We start from the raw sequence: 12,374 nt of genomic DNA, 5'->3' as shown, positions 1-12,374 counted from the left end.
TGGGCTCCTTTTGCATGAATTACTGAACCGCAGGTCGCGTATAAACATCAGGTTCTGTTGGTTCTGGTCAGATTGAGGTCAGCACGCTTCCACTGATACCAACGCTAACTCACCTTAGCTTTAGCATTTTTCTAAAGCGCTTAGCACAGCTGCTTCCCTTCATGAGCTTTTTATTCATGCCGGTTCTGTACTGAGATCCTGGCAGACCCAGACGGAGTAATCCCACCGGCCGGTCCGGCTTGGTTCTGCTCAGCTTGATTTTAGGTCAGTTTCATAATGAGTGACGTAACGTTGATGAGGTTGATTAGAGAGAGGCTGAAACTCAACGGTGCTGGGTCACAGCAGGTCCAGAAGCTCACAGCAGGTCCAGAAGGTCACAGCAGGTCCAGAAGGTCACAGCAGGTCACAGAAGGTCACAGCAGGTCACAGAAGGTCACAGCAGGTCACAAAGGGTCACAGCAGGTCCAGAAGGTCACAGCAGGTCCAGAAGGTCACAGCAGGTCACAGAAGGTCACAGCAGGTCACAGAAGGTCACAGCAGGTCACAGAAGGTCACAGCAGGTCACAGAAGGTCACAGCAGGTCCAGAAGGTCACAGCAGGTCACAGAAGGTCACAGCAGGTCCAGAAGGTCACAGCAGGTCCAGAAGGTCACAGCAGGTCACAGAGGGTCACAGAAGGTCACAGCAGGTCACAGAGGGTCACAGCAGGTCCAGAAGGTCACAGCAGGTCACAGAAGGTCACAGCAGGTCCAGAAGGTCACAGCTGGTCCAGAAGGTCACAGCAGGTCACAGAAGGTCACAGCAGGTCACAGAAGGTCACAGCAGGTCACAGAAGGTCACAGCAGGTCACAGAGGGTCACAGCAGGTCCAGAAGGTCACAGCAGGTCGGACGGATGGACACACAGCAACATTTGCATTTGCATCTTAGCAGGACTGTGCTCACAACAGGTCTGGACTTTGACTAGGCCCTTCTAACATGACTCACTTTTGATCTAAAACATCCCATAATGTTTTAGCTTTTCTTAATATGGGGTGAATTTGTTGCTATAAAGCAGCATGCCAGGATGACCTCTGACCTTTGTCCCAGTTGAGGAACTCAACTGCTCCTCCAGAGGCAGCAGAGAGGTACTGCATGTCAGAGTGATTAATAACAATAATCAATAACATCCAAGATGGTTGCCATGGTAACGGCTTTAACTCCTGGATCGATTCTGGAGCCGCCGGTCCTCCAGAACACGCTCTCCTCCCAGAGTGTGTGTGTGTGTGTGTGTGTGTGAACACAGTCGCCCCCGCTGGGCCCTACTGAGCGGATCGTGGGTTTATTATCCAGGAACCAAAGAGCAGCAGATAATTCCTGCTCTGGTTTTAACCTCCAGCTAATTAATATTTTTTACTGTGCTTCTGCACATCTGCTCTGCTTTCTGGGGCCTAGTTAAAGGCCGGCTGAGACGTTTCTGGATGTCTTCTGTTGAATATTTGAAATATTTACCTGAAAAAGAGGAAAGTAAAACAGAATAAAACCCAAAAACCCAGAAGGTTGAACACAAACTGCAGTTATTAATTGGTGGCAGAGGAAACGAAGAGTATAAATATTTTGTTTATTTTATATTTTTAGTTTTGTATTATTAGTATTCTTAGTATTTTATTTACTGTAACTTTTCTGTTTTTTGTATTTATTTTATCTTTCAAATAATCAAAACTTACTTATTATTGAATCATTTTATCTTTTCAATATTTTATTACTTTTTAAATAACTTATTCAAACTTTGTTCAAATCAATTTTAATGTATTTATTCTTATTTATCTGTATTGTGTGATTTTAGGTTTGTTTTCTTGAAAAGGTTTGACTCTATAATGTTGACTTTAGCGCCCCCTGCAGGTGTTTCCTCCCTGTAATGTAATTATTTCTTCCTCAGGTCGACGGATCATCTGACCCTCTGATCAGAACCGGGCCTCGCTGACGGCCATGGCGGCCCGACTGCTCCCCCTCCTCCTCCCCCTCTTCCTGTTCGTCTCCATGGTGATGGAGACGCTCAGCTCCCGTCCGGACAGCGGATGAAGCCGCGCGTCCAGAGAGACAGACGCAACATCCGGCCGAACATCCTCATCCTGACGGACGACCAGGACGTGGAGCTCGGTGAGGGAATCATGGAAATGTAGTCCTCATGTCTGACTGAGGCAGATGAACGTTTTCAGTCTGAGCCACAGCCACCTGATCTGTGTTTAGTTTCGATTAGCATCACGACATCGTGATGCTAATCGACATCGTGATGCTAATCGACATCGTGATGCTAATCAACGTTGTGATGCTAATCATCGTGATGCTAATTGACGTTGTGATGCCAATTGACATAGTGATGCTAATTGACATAGTGATGCTAATCGACATCGTGATGCTAATCTACGTTGATGCTAATTGACGTTGTGATGCTAATTGACGTCGTGATGCTAATTGACGTTGTGATGCTAATTGACGTCGTGATGCTAATCGACCTCGTGATGCTAATTGACGTTGTGATGCTAACTGACGGCGTGATGCTAATCGACGTGATGCTAATCAACCTCGTGATGCTAATTGACCTCGTGATGCTAATCGACGTTGTGATGCTAATCGACTTCGTGATGCTAATTGACCTCGTGATGCTAATCGACGTTGTGATGCTAATCGACGTCGTGATGCTAATCGACGTCGTGATGCTAATCGACGTCATGATGCTAATCGACGTCGTGATGCTAATTGACGTGATGCTAATCGACGTCGTGATGCTAATCGACGTCGTGATGCTAATCGACGTGATGCTAATCAACGTCATGATGCTAATCGACAACGTTTCTCTTCTTGGTTCCTGGTGTCTTTCTTCTGATGCTCAGGATCCATGCAGGCCATGAACAAAACGCGCCGCATCATGGAGGAGGGCGGGACCTTCTTCTCCAACGCCTTCGTGACCACGCCCATGTGCTGCCCGTCGCGTTCGAGCATGCTCACTGGGAAGTAAGTCTCAGCCAATCACAGCAGGCGCAGGTTCTGATCCAAACCCAACTGAACTGGATCTCAGCTTAGAACATTAGAAGTATTATAATTAGGTGGGAGGAAATTTAAAAATTAATTTTGTTTTATAAATTAATTGCAAATTAAAATTTTCCCTCTTTAAAAAATAATTAGCAGATCCATTGGTCTCTTAGCGGCTTGATTTTTGTTGCCAGATTTATCTCAAACTTTAACTTGAATCAAGTCAGACTGACAAAGCTAGGCAGGAGAAGTGATGCTGCCCCCTGCAGGTGGGAGGTTGCAGCAACACTGTAAATTTAATGTTTTTGACTATTTTTTTGAAGAGTGGAAATATTTTATTTATTTTTTTTACTTCATTGTTTTAAAAAATGTCCCATTGAAGAAAATAAGCCAAACTTAAAAACCAAAATAGTATTTTTCCTCTTTTTTTAAAGCTGCTTTTGAGTTATAAAGAAGTGATTTCAGCTGGACTGGAGTCAAACTGTCCGTTAGTCTTGTAAAGGTCGCTGACCTCTGGTCCAGTTTGATCTGCTGCAACAGTTTTTACAACCGACCTGCTCATAAAAAGTCAGTCAAAACCAAATGGACCCGGGCCGCTGCGGTGAGAGTAAACTGCTGCTGGTTTTGCTTGAAATGACGACGTTTCTACAGGGTTTTATTCTCCAGCTGAACTCGTCCTGATTTATTGAAATGTTTTATTTTCTAACTTTAGCTTTTCTCTCTCAGGTACGTCCACAACCACAACACCTACACCAACAACGAGAACTGCTCGTCGTTGTCGTGGCAACGCCAGCACGAACCACGCACCTTCGGCGTCTACCTCAACAACACGGGATACCGAACAGGTGAGTGTCTGGCTCCGACAGACCGGTCCGGTCCGGTCCGGTCCGGTCTGGTCCGGACCTCTAATGTTCTAGCAGCAGAGCTAATAGCTTTGGTTAGCGCTCTTAGCTAACGCTAATTTACTTTAGTGTTTTATGAACGAATAAATTTCAACATCAGCTGTTAAATTTCTTCAGTTAGTTATACATTTATATTCATGCTCTTATTTTGAAGTTCTATTTCCTGTCCTCTCTTCCTCCTAGTTATTTGATTTACAATTAGAAATGTACACGAAACATGAAAACATTGTCGAACATATAAGTTATAATGAAATTAATTTCTTTGTCGAGGTCGTAAGCTAGCGCATTAGCACCGTAGCATTAGCTTCTGCTAAGGCCTGTTGATATGATGCTTTAACTAGGCTAATGTTGATGATTATTGCTTAGTTAGTTAGCATTCTCACTTCTGATGGTGGCTATCAACATGGTTCATGTTAGCACTTTAGCATTAGCTCCTGCTAAATACCATGATGGTTTAGCGTTTAGCATGAGAAAAGGGAACGCTTCTGATGAATAATTTAGTTAGCAGCTGATATGAAACATGTATTTGGTTCGTCATCAAGTTATTCAATAAAATCCTTTTGCCAATAAATGGAGTTAAACTCTAGGCGTCCAAAAGGCTCATTTGCTAGGATCAGGAAAGGGTGATGAGGAGAGCTGTTTCCCCGGAGATGAGGCGGGTTGGTTCCCGCAGCGCTCTGACTCTGTTGGTCGTCCCGGCAGCGTTCTTCGGGAAGTACCTGAACGAGTACAACGGGTCGTACGTTCCTGCGGGATGGAGGGAGTGGCTGGGCCTGGTGAAGAACAGCCGCTTCTACAACTACACACTGAGCCGCAACGGCGTCCGGAGAAACACGGCGCGCAGTACCCTCAGGTCAGAGCGCCGCCGCTTCCGGAGCTTCGCTTTCAGCCCCTCTGGGTTTTAGTCGGCCAAAGGTGGGTCCGTCCGGTTCGGTCCGGTGCAGATGCTCCTTCGGCTGCAACTACATGTAGATTCATAAAATTAGAACTTTTAGTGCCAGATTGAAGAGAAATACTGCTCAAGTTCTGGTTCCAACAGAACCTGGTCTACTGGACCATCAGGAGGGAACCAGCTTCTGATGGCTCTCTGGTCCAACAGACCCAGCTGGGTTCCAGCACTGAGGTCTGGTTCTGAGGATTCACTGATTCAGAAAGTTTTCTCTCTGTGTCTCCAGGACTACCTGACCGACCTGATCACAGCCGAGTCCATCCGCTATTTCCGCTCCTCGAAGCGGATCTACCCACACCGGCCGGTCCTGATGGTTCTGAGCCACGCCGCGCCGCACGGACCCGAAGACTCGGCGCCGCAGTACAGCAACGCCTTCGCCAACGCATCACAGCACATGTAGGCGCCTCACACTGTTCAACAAAACAAAACTTTATTAAGGTTCTGGAGGAGAAATATGCTCACACACACACACACACACACACACACACACACACACACACACACACAATGGCACTAAGCTGGTGTAATCCAGCTGAACAATGCAGCCGCTCTGTTCTGCACCGCAGGATAAATCCTCAACCTCACAATCCTGCAGACTCCCTGAGTTTCTTCATGGAGATTTGACAGTGAATCAAAGTCCAAGTCCTGAATCAGAAACACATGTCGGATCGTGTCGGATCCGTTCCCAGAGGAAGGCCGGCTGCTCCCGGGAAGCCGCTTAAATCCGTTTTTAGCGCAGCGGGTTTCTCTGCAGGAATCCTTTCTGCTCCACTCAGCGCTAGCGCCGCTAGCTGTCCAGGCTTTGGACCCAGATGAAGAGCAGCTGCAGTGTTTTATTTTGAAATAATGTGGATCAGGACTCAGGATGTAAATTTGAGGAACAAACAAGGTGGTTCTGAGTAAAAACCGGCCGATATCAGAAGCTATATCTGATCGTCCTGACCAGACGCTCATCCTGATGAAGCAGACTGCTCTTCATTACAAAGCTGATTCTGACCTTACAAAGTAAAGTTTACTCAATTTGCATCTTTTAAAGCAAAACACCATGAAAGGCACAAAAATAAAATGTATTCAATTAACCCAGTGGGCTTTACTGAAGCTCTACACATTTATCAGAAGCTAACGCTACAGTGACATGGTATTTAGCTGAAGCTAATGCTAAATCAATACATCATCTTAATGGAAGCTAATGCTAAAGCGCCTTGTTCATATCAATTATTTCTTCTCATTGAGAGATTATAAACCTCAAGCACCAAATAATTTGAAAATATAATTTACTGATTTTATAAAGCAGCAGGACAATAGCAGGATAATAGCTGCTAACATCCTGCTAATGCAGGATGTTAGCAGGACGTCCTGCTAATGCAGGATGTTAGCAGGACGTTATGCAGGATGTTAGCAGGACGATAGCAGCAGGGCGTTAGCAGGACATTAGCAGGACGATAGCAGCAGGGCGTTAGCAGGACGATAGCAGCAGGATATTAGCAGGATGTTAGCAGGACGATAGCAGCAGGATGTTAGCAGGACGATAGCAGCTGGCGTTAGCAGGACATTAGCAGGACGATAGCAGCAGGACGTTAGCAGGACGATAGCAGGACGATAGCAGCAGGGTGTTAGCAGGATGTTAGCAGGACGATAGCAGCAGGGTGTTAGCAGGATGTTAGCAGCAGGATGTTAGCAGGACGATAGCAGCAGGGCGTTAGCAGGACATTAGCAGGACGATAGCAGCAGGGCGTTAGCAGGACGATAGCAGCAGGGTGTTAGCAGGATGTTAGCAGCAGGATGTTAGCAGGACGATAGCAGCAGGGCGTTAGCAGGACGTTAGCAGGATGTTAGCAGGACGACAGCAGCAGGGTGTTAGCAGGATGTTAGCAGCAGGATGTTAGCAGGGCGATAGCAGCAGGGCGTTAGCAGGATGTTAGCAGGACGACAGCAGCAGGGTGTTAGCAGGACGTTAGCAGGATGTTAGCAGGACGATAGCAGCAGGGCGTTAGCAGGATGCTAGCAGGATGTTAGCAGCAGGAAAGTCATTTGGGTCCCAAACGCACCTGGAGCAGGTCTGCTGGACCAGAACCGTTTAAAGCCGCAGGTTCTGCTGCTCCTGTCAGCTGTTTCAGGAAGCCAACAGATGTTTCCAGTTGTTCAGGCAGGAGCAGCCGAGCTCAGAGCCAGAAATGAAACGATGCCACAGAGGAGCGACGGGAGTCATTCATTATCCAACAGGAGCCTGTGTTTTTAATGAGTCCCCTGAACACGGCGGTAAAGAGCGAAAGTCCTTCCTAACATTTATTATGAAACAGAAACACTTTAACTCGACATCATTTGAAATGCTCGGCTCACTTTACTGCAGGTTGTTTCAACCATTTTGCAGCCTGGAAAAGTTTACATGCCATGCATCATCTGAAATATTCATAAACAACAGAGACGGTCCTTGTTTCACTCCAGAGAATAAAACACATTTTAGTTTCTGTTTACTGGAAAACCAAAACACTGATAGATCAGATCACTGTCTTCTTCTTCTTCTTCTTCTTTTCCTTCTTCTTCAACTTCCTGCTGCTGCTGGTTTGTAAAGGAAAAACCTCCAGGTGACTGAAGCCGATTAGCTTCATGAAACTGTTGGTTTTTTAGACGTAATGATGTAACAATGATGAAAGAGTAATCGTCAGCTACTTCTGACTTTTACTTGATTAAAATATGCTACAGTGGTTCTGTTATGATCAGGGAACAGTTTTTGGGTCGCAGCATGTCATCCATCACATGACCTTAAAATAGCTGCGTTTTTATTGGCTGATGGGCCAAAAAAATCCAGATTGTTTCTAATCACAGATTCCTCTCCTTTTCCACCAGTACTCCCAGTTACAACTACGCCCCAAACCCAGACAAGCACTGGATCATGCGCTACACGGGCCCCATGAAGCCCATCCACATGGAGTTCACCAACGTGCTGCAGAGGAAGCGGCTGCAGACGCTGCTGTCTGTGGACGACAGCATGGAGCAGGTGAGAACCGGAGCGGAGCGGGCAAAACCCGGAGCGGAGCGGGCAAAACCCGGACCGGGGCGGGTAAAACCCGAACCAGAACGGGCAAAACCCGGACCGGGGCGGGTAAAACCCGTAGCTGGACCGGGGCGGGTAAAACCCGGACCGGGGCGGGCAAAACCCGTAGCTGGACCGGGGCGGGTAAAACCCGGACCGGGCGGGTAAAACCCAGACCGGGGCGGGTAAAACCCGGACCGGGGCGGGCAAAACCCTGACCGGGGCGGGCAAAACCCGTAGCTGGACCGGGCGGGTAAAACCCGGAGCCTTACCGGAACGTGTAAAACCCGGAGCCGGACCGGGGCGGGCAAAACCCGGACGGGGCGGGTAAAACCCGGAGCGGACCGGGGTGGGCAAAACCCGGAGCCGAACCGGAACGGGTAAAACCTGGCTGCGTTTCTGATCCAAACTGTTTGATTCTGTCTCAGCTCTTCAACATGCTGGTGGAGACGGCAGAGCTGGAGAACACCTACATCATCTACACGTCTGACCATGGCTACCACATCGGGCAGTTCGGCCTAGTTAAAGGTGAGGGAGCCATTCAGCCAATCATGTTTTAATAGAAACTGTCATCCAAACATTCATGTGACCCTGTCATTTTCATTTGTATTATTTAATTTATACCAATAATCAGTTTTATTAGATCAGTGTCGCACATCTGGACTTTGCAATTTTAAAATGTTTTAGCTTATTTTAGCCTAATTTTGTTCAGTTTAGAATAGTTTATCTTAACCTGTGATACATTTTTTCAGTTCAGTTAATTGTATCTTATTTTAGTTTGTTTAACTTTGCTTTACGACCAGATGTTAGCTTACTTTATTTTATTTTAGCTTAGTTAGCTTAGCTTGGTTAGTTTAGCTAGCTGAAGTGTTTTTGCTCATCTTATTTTACCTCACCTTATGTTACTAAGCTTAGCTTAGTTTATGTTAGCTTTCTTACCTTTCTTTATTTTGACTTAGCTTGCCTTAGCACAATTAGCTTACTTTACTTTAGCTTCCTCAGTTACTTACCACAGATAGACCTGTAGATCAAATCAAGTTAAAAGTGACGACTGAAGTTCAGTGGAAAGAAATGAAACATTAGCATTGAATCTGCATTAACCAGAAACCTGAAGGTTTAGCACAAAGCTAACCGTTGACCTCTGCCCCCTGCTGTGTGTAACGCTCTCGGCTGTTGTCTGCAGGTAAATCCATGCCGTATGAGTTTGACATCAGAGTCCCGTTTTACATCAGAGGACCGAATGTGGAGCAAGGCGGCATGTAAGCTCAAACAGCAGGAACTCATCCGCTCACTCACACTTCCACACAGATCAGTTCAGGTGTTTAAAGTGGAAATCAGGGAAGAGTTTTCCCCAGCATCAGTTCGCTCATCTGGAAGAACTTTAAAGCTCTTGTGTTAGAAATGTGCATCCAACAAACGGTAAAACAGATCAGTGTGACAGCAGAATGCATCACAGCGCAGCAGATTAGATTCCTGTGTTCTGCAGAGCTGCTAAAGTCGATTACTGGCCTCAGAGCTGCAGACTTACCGGGTTGCGCTTTCCGTGCTCTGCTCCTGTTTCTGCTCTCTTCTGTTCACATGAATTATTTACTTCCAATTTCAACAGAACCGCATCCACACACATTCACTCCTCCTGATGCTGCAGTCTGAGCTTTTCCAGTTCCACTTTTTAAAAGTTTAAAGCCTAAAACAGAAGGAGGCTAACAGCTCCGAGGCTAACAGCTCCGAGGCTAACGGCTCTGAGGCTAACGGCTCTGAGGCTAATGGCTCTGAGGCTAACGGCTCTGAGGCTAACGGCTCTGAGGCTAACAGCTCTGAGGCTATTGGGTCTGAGGCTAATGGCTCTGAGGCTAACGGCTCTGAGGCTAACGGCTCTGAGGCTAACAGCTCTGAGGCTAATGGCTCTGAGGCTAACGGCTCTGAGGCTAACAGCTCTGAGGCTATTGGGTCTGAGGCTAACGGCTCTGAGGCTAACAGCTCTGAGGCTATTGGGTCTGAGGCTAATGGATCTGAGGCTAACGGGTCTGAGGCTAATGGCTCCGAGGCTAACGGCTCTGAGGCTAACAGCTCTGAGGCTAACACAATAACATCCTTTTGGGGCGGAGACTTTCACACTGTGTGTGTTTCAGAAACCCCCACATGGTCCTGAACATCGACCTGGCTCCCACATCCTGGACATCGCAGGCCTGGACACGCCGCCGGACATGGACGGGAAGTCCATCCTGTCCCTGTTGGACACGGACAAACCCGCCAACAGGTGAGATGATGTAAACAAAACGGTCGTCTCAGTTTGACTTATCGCACCGAAACTGATGCTGATTCACATGGTTCCAAAACCAATCAACAGCCTTTAAATGATCAATCAACAGCCTTTAAATGATCAATCAAGCCTTTAAATGATCAATCAACAGCCTTTAAATGATCAACCCTGAGATCAGCAGGATGATATTAATAATATTGACCTGTAGCATATTTACTATCGTTACAACTCCACAGAACCCCATTTCAGCAAATTTGAACTGTCCCTTGTTACATGTTAACAATGTTTATCACATGTTGTCCATGTGATAAACTCAACTCGGGGTCTGTGCTGCTTTTTTGTAAGTAAAGTAAAGTAAGGTGAAAACCGCTCTAGAGCACCCCCTGGTGGATATTTTGTTATATTGTTTAGTGACGTCGAATCATAAGGAGAATATCCAAGATGGTGGAACGCAGCACCGAGCGGTTCATAGTTACGCTGTTTGCTATTCTTGTACGTTGTGTGTCGGACAAGATTTGTTCGTAAGTATCTGTTAATTGCCTTTTGTTTTATGTAACTTTAATGTAAATGTTTTATTTTAGCTCGTAACAAAAGTTAGTTCGGTTGCTAATACGCAGTTTTGTATGTTTCAGTTTACGATGGCTAAAGTGATGGCAGTGGTCAGAGGCCACTCTTCAATAAACCGCTAAAAAGGAAAGAAGTTTGGTTATTGGAGCGTCGTTGTCTAGCTGTCTAGCTGCTGAAGAAATTGAGAACTCAGGGCGAGGACAGCATAGGGTCATAATTATAAATACTCTGAAGTTTAAATAAATCCAGTCATCAACCTGATCAGATGCATTGATTACCTGATCGGTTGTTGCTGTTTCCAGGTGTGAGTCGGCAGCAATGATTTTACAGAAGCAACTGTAGCCGAATGCTAGTCAGTTTTGTTTTGTCATTTGTGAGTTGAGGTAATTTAGGAATATTTGCCAGAAATGTAGTGATTTTTCTTATTAAAAGTAAATCTTCATGTATAAGAGAAAAGATGAAAATAAGAAGCAAAAAAACTGGACACAAATATTTTTTCACCACATCAAACTTAAACTTCAGGTAGAAGCTGGAAACACTGCCACCTGTAGGTGGGAGTCAGCATCACTTAAACCCAACAGGGTTTTTTTTTGCCAGTTGTGCAGAAAATTTGCAATACATTCACAATGAAGCATAAACAAACATCTGGGATGTGTTCCTCATAAAACGAGCGATTGCTGGCAGATTCTGGAGCTCAGGTTGGATATGAATGGAGAGCCAGGAGCACCACAGGAAGTAACGCTGCCTTCCTTTCCTCCAGGTTCCAGGTGAGCAGGAAGCCGAAGGTGTGGAGAGACTCCTTTCTGGTGGAGAGAGGGTAAATATGTCTGCATCTTCAACCCGGTTTAATGATCCGGGTTCTGGTTCTGGACCGAGAATGAGACGGACCAGGTCCGAGACGCTTCCAGAATCAATCAGTTTCCCATCTGATCAGATTTATCAGTTTCTCCTCCTGAAATGAAGTTCGAGGAGCAAGGCTCTGTGTCACGTCATATTTACTCCCCAGGAAACAAATAAAAGTTCCAGCAATCTGAAGAATGGAAGATAGTATTCAGGAATTATTACTGGAACCAGAACTTGTTCAGTCCAAAAATCAGATTCAACACACTTAGATATTTTCCTGCAATGAACCCGAATTGCAATAAGAAGCTAATTGTTTTGCTGTTTTGACAGGAAGTTGCTGCACCAGCAGGCAGAGGGGAAGGAGGTTTCTCAGGAGGAGAACTTCCTGCCCAAACACCAGCGAGTCAAAGACCTGTGTCAGAGAGCCGAGTACCAGACGCCCTGCCAGCAGACTGGACAGGTAGCAGACACACACCGGGTTCTTCTGCTGGTCCGGTTACCTCACAGGGTCGCATCCCGCCTGGTTCTTCTGGCTCCCTCCAACGTTTTCAGTCCCTTTAGGCTGAATCAGTAGCTCCAGTCCGTTCGCCCAGTCAGAGTCTAGTCCGGTTGGGAGTGCGAACGCTAACTGAACTCTGGTCCTCCAGAACTCGGTCTGGGTTCGGCTGAACTCTGGTTCGGTGTGAATGTGAAGGCCAAGCGGATCGGGAACGACCGGCTGCCGGTCATTCATGGAGCCGCTGCAGAACCGGTTGGTTCCGGTTCTGAACGGATCCCTGAGTGGCTCCGGGTTTTACTGTCGTGTCTCTG

At 46.4% G+C, this 12,374-nt stretch overlaps 1 protein-coding gene across 1 annotated transcript; it reads left to right on the top strand.

The window, feature by feature from the left end:
• The first annotated feature begins 1,961 nt into the window (after window positions 1-1,961).
• On the top strand, window positions 1,962-11,542 carry LOC129352936 (extracellular sulfatase Sulf-2-like). Its single transcript, XM_055022148.1, is given in 12 exon segments — window positions 1,962-2,136; window positions 2,871-2,991; window positions 3,736-3,854; window positions 4,614-4,733; window positions 4,736-4,764; window positions 5,087-5,256; window positions 7,708-7,858; window positions 8,323-8,422; window positions 9,078-9,153; window positions 10,024-10,061; window positions 10,064-10,151; window positions 11,482-11,542. Coding segments are annotated over 12 exon segments (1,155 nt in total). The 5' UTR covers window positions 1,962-2,054.
• Window positions 11,543-12,374: the final 832 nt, after the last annotated feature.

Source organism: Poeciliopsis prolifica, unplaced genomic scaffold (assembly GCF_027474105.1).
Source record: "Poeciliopsis prolifica strain line A6 unplaced genomic scaffold, Auburn_PproV2 SCAFFOLD082, whole genome shotgun sequence".
In the NCBI taxonomy this organism is placed as follows: domain Eukaryota; kingdom Metazoa; phylum Chordata; class Actinopteri; order Cyprinodontiformes; family Poeciliidae; genus Poeciliopsis; species Poeciliopsis prolifica.
Note: the sequence above shows the minus strand (reverse complement) of the source record. Positions and strands in the feature narration are given on the sequence as shown.